This window comes from Cebus imitator, unplaced genomic scaffold (assembly GCF_001604975.1).
Source record: "Cebus imitator isolate Cc_AM_T3 unplaced genomic scaffold, Cebus_imitator-1.0 Scaffold91, whole genome shotgun sequence".
Classification (NCBI taxonomy): Eukaryota; Metazoa; Chordata; class Mammalia; order Primates; family Cebidae; genus Cebus; species Cebus imitator.
In genome coordinates, this window is record NW_016107406.1 from 5,603,488 (window position 1) to 5,613,708 (window position 10,221).

Consider the following 10,221-nt stretch of genomic DNA (forward strand, 5'->3'; position numbering starts at 1 on the left):
TTCCGCCAAGGTTCCTTTTTTTTTTTTTTTTTAAAGATTCTGAAGAGGGGGAAAGACGTACCTACTTCTTAAGACATAATAGTATCATTGAACACATAAGAGGTATGTTTTGAAAACATTTGCTATTGTGCGAACCACTCTAAATATTCTATTTCATCCCCAGAATAACCTTATAAAGCAAATGCTATTTTTGCCTCCATTTTACAGATGAGAAAACCAAAACAGAGAGATTGAACGAGTAGTCCAAGGTCACAAGCTTTAGTAGCAGCAGAGCTTGTATGCACGTTGTTTGTCCCCAGGCCAATGGTTCTCCAAGTGTCCTTCCTGTACCAGCAGCACTGACTGCACCTGTGCTGAGTGCTCTAGAACTGCAAACTTATGGGCCACACCCCACCTGCTGAATCAAACCTCTCAGGAGGAGGCATGTCCTGACAAGCCTTCCAGAAGATTCTTACTTATGTTTAAGTTTGAGGATCTCTGAACTGAATAATGTATACTTTCTCTCCCACTTTAGTAACCACCTTATTTCTTTTTCGAAAGGATTTTGTACTTTGTGTCCTACTAGCAACCTCCCCCAGGCCTAATGTCTCATTTTTTCTTTTCTTTTTTTTTTAAATACAGACAAGGTCTGCCTCTGTTGCCTGGACTGAAGTACAGTGGCACTATCATAGCTCACTATGACATGGATAGGAGGCAGGGAAATACTAGGTAGAAGAGGATGGTTCCCCTACAAAGGCCCTACCCTGAAGCCTGGAAACCATGACAGTTCGGCTGCGGACAGCCAAACTCTAGGGGAAGATTATCTTCCCACTCCACCCCCTTTCCAGCTCCCCATCCTACTGACAGCCACCTCCATTACCCAATAAAACCTCCACATTTACCATCCTTCAAGTCATGTGACCTGATTCTTCCTGGACAATGGACAGGAACCCAGATACTAAGAGGGGAGGGTGTAAAAAGCTGTCACCCTGACTCTCCACTGAGCTGGTTAACAGCCATCTGCTGATGACAACTGCTAAAAGAGCATTGCTTGCAACATATACCCTCTAGGGCTCCAGAAGTCACAGGCAACTGCTCACCCAGGCTCCTGCAGGCGCTAACCTGTGTGCTTCCTCTCCAACAAGAAGTCTGAGCTTGGTGGCCAAGCAAAACAAGCCACACCCTGTTGCAAGTTCCATGAGAGGTTCAGGGAACTTTCCCATCTCAACTGCAGCCTCGAACTCCTGGGCTCAAGTGATCCTCCTGCCTTAGGCTCCTAAGTAGCTAGGACTACAGGTATGAACCATTGTACCCAGCATCAGTTTTTCTCTTTAACCTACTTTCCTCCAACTGCTGCACCCTACCGGGATGGCTATATTGTCATTACTCTGTGCACGCTGACTGAAGATGCTTTCCACAGACACCTTGAATCAAAGAAGAAAAGACTTGGCCTTCCAGGAGACATAGCCCCAGGCTTACAAGATCCTTGACTTGTAGTAATTATAGTGTGTATGAGGGATCCTGGAACAGAGCCACCAGATCCTGGAACTGCCTCAGCTGTACTGTCCATGTGACACTTTATAAGTTGGTCTTAGCCTGCCTTACAGAGGTATTGAGGGTTTGCTTCACAAAATGCATCTGTTGAGCTGTGTCGCATTTTAACTGAAGTGTGGTTCACAGGCTCAGCGAATGCTAATGGACTAAAAAAGGAAAGTTCAACCAGGTGTTACTGTAAATAGGTGTTGAACTGCAACAGCCATAAATCAGGCAGAGCAGACAAGCAAATCCCCCAGTATAATAAAGATTCCCAAGCTTCACTCTCTGCATCTGGAACCGAAGCTTCCAGCACAAGGTGTGGCCAGGTTTTGTTGTGCTTTATAGGAAAAGTACTTAAATTTTATTTTGCTTACCATCTGCTTGTGCCTACCCTATGACAATCAGTTTGGCCTAGCAAATATCTGAAAGATGGCATGGCATACCAAAAATCTGCAATATTAATTTCCCTAAAATCTCACACAAGCTGCCTTGGAGACAGGGTATCAGCTGAAACCATAGACCCATTTAGAGCTGACTACAAGATTAATGACTTGTCCTGCACTGATTTCCTCCTATTAGCAATCAGTGGGTCTGTGCCATCTGTCATTTCCCTGGAAAGAAAATGTGTGTTTAATTCCTCAGTAACTTCTAACTTGGCTTTGTAAGAGGAATGACCCACATACATTTAGTGACGACGCCTTCCAAGTGAATGATGTTCGGATGGTCAAATTGTCCCATGATGCTGGCCTCACTCAGGAAGTCTCTCCTCTGTTTGTCTGTATAACCAGCTTTCAGAGTCTTGATAGCCACGCAGATCTCTCTCTTGCCAGGTACTTTGAGACGCCCACTGCATACCTCGCCAAATTCACCTTTGGGAGAGAAAAAGAAGTTACCATGGACCAGAAACACATTCAAGATGAAAGAATAATAGCTAACATTCCTTGAGTGCTTTTTACATGCCAGGTCCTGTGCTAGTGCTTTACATAGATTATTTCACAAAATCCTCCATGCAACCCTGAAGCAGATATTACTTTTAGTCCCATTTTAGTAGAGAAAACTAATGCTAAATGAAGAAACCTACACCAAATCCATAAGAAACAGAGTGAATCTTTTGAATGCAATCATTCTGATTTCAGATCACATTGTTTTTCTCTAAGAATAAAATCAACATTTGTACTAGAGTTCTTTAGAACACACCATATTTTATATTGGAAAAAAGGAAATTTCATGTATATACACATATATATGCACACAAATACATTTACATAATCCACACACATATTTAACATCCACCAAGAAAACAGACTCATTAGACTCATTAGCAGACAGACCCTCAGACACTTACCAACTCCTATAACTTTTTCAATCTTAATGCAGGATGCGTCAATTTCTTTGGCAAATTCTCGAACTGCTTGGTTGGGATCTTCGTACGTAAAGGGATCCACATAAGTTCTTACACCTAAGTAATAAACGTGATAAGTTGGCTGAAAATACTTCTCAGGAACCACTAATAAACATAGGTAGTCTAGGTCTAAAATTATGAAACATAGGAAAAGTCAAGTTAGCTGTATGGTCTTGACATAGGAAAAATGGTTACATTCTTGCTCTGGTTTTCATTAGTGGGTAAACAAAGAATTGTTAGATACTTAAGAGACTGTAGCTTTACTGACTTCCTGGAATGTCTTCACACTGTAAGGACAAGATTTTTAAAAGAACCCATCCCGTGGAGGAAATTTGGATTGTGTTAGCAGAATACTATTGTCCCATGCAGTTACTCATAGCTCCTTTGCCTTTGTACGAAGTCCTATCCACTACTTTCAGTTATCCTCCCTTAGGGAAGAAAATAGAAGCTTTTTAATTTCAACCAGCTCTTTCCACATGGTGTCACATTTTGCCCAATATCTGGATGAATTAAATGTGACCGACAGTTAACAAAATCAGATTAAATCTAAGTTAAAGTAGACAGTAAGGATAATATCAGCTGGTTGGTTTGAGAATACAGACTGTAGTGGACCTCCACTTCTTTTCTATTTTGGAAAGGAGGCATCATAAGCAAAGATATTCAGGTTTGCCGGAAAGCTTCAGCTGGAGATAACCATTGCAGCCTAACTGTGAATGGTCTGGACATCAGAAAGTGCAATTCAGCCATAACTCATACTACTCATAAACTAAATATAGATATGTTGGGAGGCAGCCCAGTGACAGATACCTGGGTCAAGAGACAGAAGTCATTGTAAAAAGCTTTGTCCTGGCATTTGTAGCTCTCCCTCCTGGAGCTGCGGGGGCATTTGGGTACAGAGTAGGCAGGACACCAGTCGGCCAGGTCCCTTTGAGTTTCCAAGCCTCATCCTCATATCAGCACCCTCGGTTAGGAATGAGCTCCTTAAACTGGCAATTTCTGGCTACTTCTTTTTAATAGATCAGCTTTTTAAAAAAAACATACATCCCATGTAAAAATTTTAAAAAATGGTTTTAGGAGGAAATGAGGTGAACAAATGGAAAGCTGTTAGACACTCCATATCCCACATCGCTTTATATGCTACAGACAAGAAAATCTGCAAGATGAGTCTTGTTACTGCTAGTCCCTCTCTTTCTTCTTCTTCTTTTTTTTTATTGATTTTTTTTAGATGGAGTCTGGCTCTGTCGCCCAGGCTGGAGTGCAGTAGTAGGATCTTGGCTCACTGCAACCTCTGCCTCCCGGGTTCAAGTGATTCTTGTGGCTCAGGCTCCTGAGTACCTGGGATCTTAGGGGATTATAGCCATGCATTAGCGTGCCTGGCTAATTTAGGTATTTTTAGTGGAGACAGGGTTTTGTTTTGTTTTTTTCCCCATTTATTTATTTTATTGCATTTTAGGTTTTGGGGTACATGTGAAGAACAGGAGACAGGGTTTTGCCATGCTGGCCAGACTGTTCTCGAACTCCTGATCTCAAGTGATTCACCTGCCATGGCCTCCTAAAAGTGCTGGGATTACAGGCGTGAGTCACCACCGCACCTTGCCAGCCTTTCTTCTATCTTTCTGCACTAATATGTGAGTGACTTGTCATATGTGGCTATCTAAATATAAATCAGCAAAATTAAATTAAACAATCACTTCCTCAATCATATTAGCTACATTTCAAGCATTCAATAGCATGTGTGGCTATTGGCTTACATATTGGACAGGTCAGATACAGAACGTTTTCTCAGAAAGTTCTAGTGTACAGCTCTCCTGGATAGTCACCAACCACTGTCCATTTAAAAGTCTTCTACCTTGCTTAAGTCACTCTAGAGCCACTTCTTTGAATGTCTTCTTTGACCTCTCTGGAACAGCAAAATTAGAATCCCCTAAACATTTACTGACAGTCACTAACTCTCTGTCACATATAGCCATTCCCTGGGAAGTAGCAATTACTGTTACATTTCTTATACTTTTCCTCCTCCTCGAATTTTTAGTTTATATGAGAAAAATTACCCATTTAATCTTGCCACCCAGCTACAAGAATGAGCCAGCTAGACGGATACTTTCTCAGGGTATAAGATAAAATAGGCAAAGGGAAAAATGTGAAGAAACTTCTCTACCTCACCCCACATCTTTAATCTCACCATCCAAATTGCCAATTTCACTTTGATACCCAGGAAGTACGTTATTGGGATAATGGATATATTATATAACATTCATAGTCACAGAAATACTATCTCGACATTTCTAAACTAGAAAATTGAGACATGCTCTAAAACTACTATTTGTAAACCAATTTTTTGTACCTTGATTCAAATGTTTCTCTTCATCCGCTTCTTGTTTGGCTTTACTGTATTTACTCCGTCTATTAAAATTTTTTAAAAAGGATAATTATTTTCCTCAAACACACAAGCTTTAACACATGCCATAGACAAATTCTTTGCTACTGTAAGTCAGGCGGGTATGCTATGTACATTTCAGAGGTGACAAAATTGAGACTTATAAGAGATGAAATAACTTGTCATCCGGGTAGTGAGTCATGGTTTTAAGCTCAAGCTGTCAGAGACACCTCTGACCCACAACTTTAAACTCAGTTGTCTTACAATAGATTAAAGTGAATACTTTTTAATATAATTATAATTTCAAATCTCTCAGGAAATTTATCTTATTGAAGATAACTTGATTGGCTATTTTTTCCATTTATATTTATGTACGTGTATGTATGTGTGTTTGTATGTATATATACATTCTAAATTAAATTTCCACAGGTAGTTCTGTGTAAATCAAATGGCAACAGTGTTCAGTATGTGACAGGTAATAGTAAATCTTATTGCTATAACCAGATAGCTACTACCACAGAAATTCATTATCACATTACATGATACTCTTAAAACAATACTTTTGTGGTGATTGGTTTCAGTTGCTGCATACAAATTTCCAACTTATTAACAAAAAGTTGAGAAGTAAGTATTTGCTTTGTATTGAATTATGTTCCCTAATTTGTAAAAAATGAGCAAGGGTAAAAATGAGAAGCTTTGGTTTGCTTTGCCTAATTAGCTTTCAGTAAAACGGTGCATGGTCTTAAACTTGGCATTCTGCTCTTGCAGCTTTCAATAGTGTAAATCTGGCTTTGTTATAAAGCTTTGTGGATTAGAAATCTTTAGTACATATAAATCTTGAATTAGGAATATATATATCTTTTATATGAACTGGAAAATCAACTCAAGCCTTGGGAATTAAAAATCTTGAATATATACATACATATATATATATATTTCTTGAGTCAGGAGAATATCACTTAAAGGAATCAGAAAATCAACTCAGCTGCTTAAAGCATGGGAAGTTGAAACCAATTTAGTATATAAAATGTATACATTTATGTTTCTGTCAGAAATGTAAAATTTACAGTGGAATTTACATCTTAGGTTTTCTTAGAGCTTCAAAGACACGGTAACGTAAGGCTCTTACAGAAAAAGAAACAGACTTTGAGATGAGGAAACATTCCCCCAAGGCCAGGTGTCTCAGCAGTGTGGTCCTGTCAAAATCCCATACCCCGAACTTTCATACTTTGAACAGGCTGAATGGCAGATGATTATGAATAACAGAGAACCTAAAGGAGCCAGGCAGTGCAACCAGAGAGGCAGCGGATCCTGGTCACATGCTCTAAGCTTCCCTCCCACATTCCTCTCCTAATTGTCAGCAGTGCAGGAACCAGCTCAGCAATCAGACCCTTAGAGCCTACAGATGTTTCTCCGTGTGGATAATTCCCTGGCAAATAATAATACCTTGCACTTTTACACTGTATTTAACTTTTCAAAGGGTTCTCATCTCATATATTATCTCCTCCACTAACTGTTTGCAAAGCAGGAACAAACTTAGCAAAACAGAGACCCCAGTGACTACAGCTAACTGTGAAATATGGTATTTCAGTCCCAAATCATAAGCTTGCATTTTCCTTTGCATTTAACTTTTCAAAGGGTCTATTTTTATTTTTTTATTTTTAATTTTTCGAGACAGGGTGTCACTCTATTGCTCAGGCTGGAGTACAGCAGCATGATCTCCGCTCACTGAAACCTCCGCCTCTTGGGCTCAAGCAATTCTCCTGCCTCAGCCTCTTGAGTAGCTGAGATTATAGGTGCCTGCCGCCATGCCCAGCTAATTTTGTATTTTTAGTAGAGAATTTGGCCAGGCTGGTCTTAAAGTCTTGACTTCAAGTGATCCGCACACTTAGGCCTCCCAAAGTGCTGGAATTACTGGTGTGAACCACCGCACCCGGCCAGGGCCTATTATTTAATTGCATCTTCATGACAACCCCATGAAAGCAACCAGGCAGACAGATACACACTCAGTTTCCCTGTAGATGAGGACGTGGAGCTGGGGTGGGGAGCAGGAGGTTCACCACGTGCTCTCCTAGCAAGTATAGGACTTTGTGGAAGCCCTGATCCAGCCCACTACTTCACAGGGCCTCTCTTACTGGAGAGTAGTTACATAAGGATACCTGGTGAGAGTTAATTATAAGTAGCATTACATTTTATATCAGTAAATTCACTTAAAATCAATTCAATGGCTCTTAAAATCCATTGCTTCATAAAAGTAACTAAACAGGTTCAAATACCCTGAAGCCAAACAACTTTCTATAAAAGATGAAATCTCCTCCAATCTTCTTCCTTTCCCTCCAACCCCATCCTTTCCCTTCTTTGAAAGAAAATACAAGATCGTTAGGTCAGGGACTGCTAAAATAACATTTAATGTCAGGAAAATGCTGTTGCTGGGTCCCTAGGGGGTGATAGGGTCCTGCCAGCCTGAAGGATTGTGTCTTATCAGAGCTCCTAAAAGCATTATCTAAAATTACAAGTATATCTTTCAAACCACTTAAGATCTCGAATACTGATTTGAATTTCTTTCGTTTGAAGAAGGGGAAAAAAATGCATAGAGTGAGAAAGCTTTGGTACCAACTTTAAATTGTCAATGAAACAAAAACCTGGCATATACCACAGAAACTCATGGCCTGAAGCTGCCCAGGAAAAGTGTTTATCTGTTTTACATCAAGCACATTCATTATGTGCAAAGCCAGAGGAAATACAAAATGACAGGGGTCATTAATTATAAGGTTGACACGCCCATCCCTTCCTCAGACGTCTAAACATAGAAGGAGGAATTAAATTAGTGGTGAAGGTGTGTTTTTAAATGAGATTTTTTACTTGGAGAGTTATTTGGAAGAGAAGATCTTTAAGACTGCAGCAAATGGCTGGGAAAAAACAAAAAACAAAAAACAAAAACCATAAGGATGACTGCACAAAGGCTAATAGTAGTCTGTTTGCTTTTTAAAAATACCTAGAAAACAAAAATGCCTGTGTCCGTCCTGTTCTACCTTTAACACCTGATGGCCCTTTTGCTTTGGCTCAGCGTAGGACAATGTGGCCCATTATCATCCCAGGCAATAAAGCCCATGGACTACTGAGGTAACCAGCCTGCAGGAAGCCACCCTGCCTGAAGGAGTGCTAACTCTAAGCCGCCATCTGAGGCTGATCGCCTGAATGGCAGAAGGAAAACTTTGTTGCAGGTTTTCTAACTATGGAGGTGTGGCCAAGCTGATTAAAATTGGGGAGGAGTGGAATATTTGTAAGTGAATGCTCCAGAAGGAAACATGGACCGTTTTAGCCTCAGGAGTGATAGAAAAGGTCCCACGCTGCAGGTGAAACTTTGAAAGAGTGAACTAAACCCTTCTGCAGTCCAAAGGACGCAGTAATAGGGGTATTAACAGACATTGTTGCAGAACAGCGTGAGCCCTCTCAACCGATGTGCTGTTCTGGCACCTTGACTATTCAATAAAACAAACAAAACAGAGAGGGGGAGCAAGGCAGGGGCCCAACATAAACCGTGCTTTTACTAAATTACTAACTTTTCTGGTCAAGTGGACAGATTCCATTGATGTGGTTCACTGTTCCAAGACTAATTAGTAAAAGGTAAGTAATTTATTCAGCTAAAGTGCATATTAAAGATAAAGCAATGTAACTAGCAGGACTCCAGGAGGTCCCTTTCCAGTATTGAATGGCATCGCCTATGAAGATTCATAGAAGCCATTCTTGTTTTTTCTCTTCTTTATGCTGTCATTGTTCTCGCACCGAATGGTCTCTGCTGTTCATGAGCAGCATGTTGAAATGGTTGCACGTTAAGTTGTTTAGAAATGTTCCCGAGGTACTATCTGCCCCCAATTGTGTGAATTTACATTAATTTATCAGGGCCGATTAAGGCTAAAAGTGTTGTCCTTTTCATGCGATCCTAATATTCCAGGGAAGGAAATTAGGGCACTGTGAAAGACAGATACAGTTTTAGCATTAAAATTGTTTTCGCACTATGTGAACTCCTAGCGCTGCAGTGGAAAATCTTAACCTTCAATAGGAAGAGAAAACTAACTTGCAAACTCTGACTTTATATTGTGCAATAGACTTGCACATTAATTCACAGATTACAAATCTTACCAACATCCGTAGCAGACTTTTGAAGCTTCGGAGAAAGCTTAGAACTGCCAATGTCAGCTTTTTATGTAGGTCAATTTTCTCAGTTAAGAAGATATTAAAATAATATATCTATTCCAGTATTGGAAGTCAGGAGAGCTGAATTCCTGTCTTGATCAGCAACTAACTTGCCATGTGATCTTTGTTTGTTTCATCTTTTTAGCCTCCAGTACCTAATACATAAATAAATTTTGCCATAACCACTTCATTTTTTTTTTCTTAAAATTAATTCACTTCTCTTTCCTTATCCAGGTAAAAGAGGGTACTTTATAACCCTAACACAAATGGAAACTCAGTGTCACGAGCAATCATGAGAAGTTTGGTATAAAAACAGCATGTGCCTGATTATCAGTAATACTTTCTTCTCACCACCTATTCTTTAAGAAGTAGAGGCTATTCTTGCATTCTAGTCGTTTCTTAAAATTGTTTTTCATATTTGAATAACAAAATACTGTTTTGGGGACAGGTGTGGTGGCTCATGCCTGTAATCCCAGCACGTTGGGAGACCAAGGTGGGTGGATCACCTGAGGTCAGGGGTTCGAGATCAGCCTGGCTAACATGGTGAAACCCCATCTCTACTAAAAATACAAAAATTAGCTAGGCGTGGGAGAACATGCCTGTAATCCCAGCTACTCGAGAGGCTGAGGCATGAGAATCATTTGAACCCATGAGGCAGAAGTCGCAGTGAGCTGAGATCACGCTATTGCACACCAGCCTGGGCAACAGAATGAGACTCTGTCTCAAAAAA

General features: G+C 40.2%; 1 protein-coding gene across 2 annotated transcripts in view; it reads right to left on the minus strand.

Moving 5' to 3' along the window:
• Positions 1-10,221, minus strand: part of EPHA4 (EPH receptor A4) — a 157,906-nt gene that overhangs the window by 21,659 nt on the left and 126,026 nt on the right. For both annotated transcript variants that reach the window (XM_017535298.2, XM_017535299.2), the window contains exons 9-11: positions 5,262-5,320; positions 2,861-2,974; positions 2,199-2,384 (exon numbers count right to left, since the gene is read on the minus strand). In XM_017535298.2, coding sequence (XP_017390787.1) covers positions 2,199-2,384; positions 2,861-2,974; positions 5,262-5,320 — 359 coding nt within the window. The remainder of the gene's footprint in view (positions 1-2,198; positions 2,385-2,860; positions 2,975-5,261; positions 5,321-10,221) is intronic.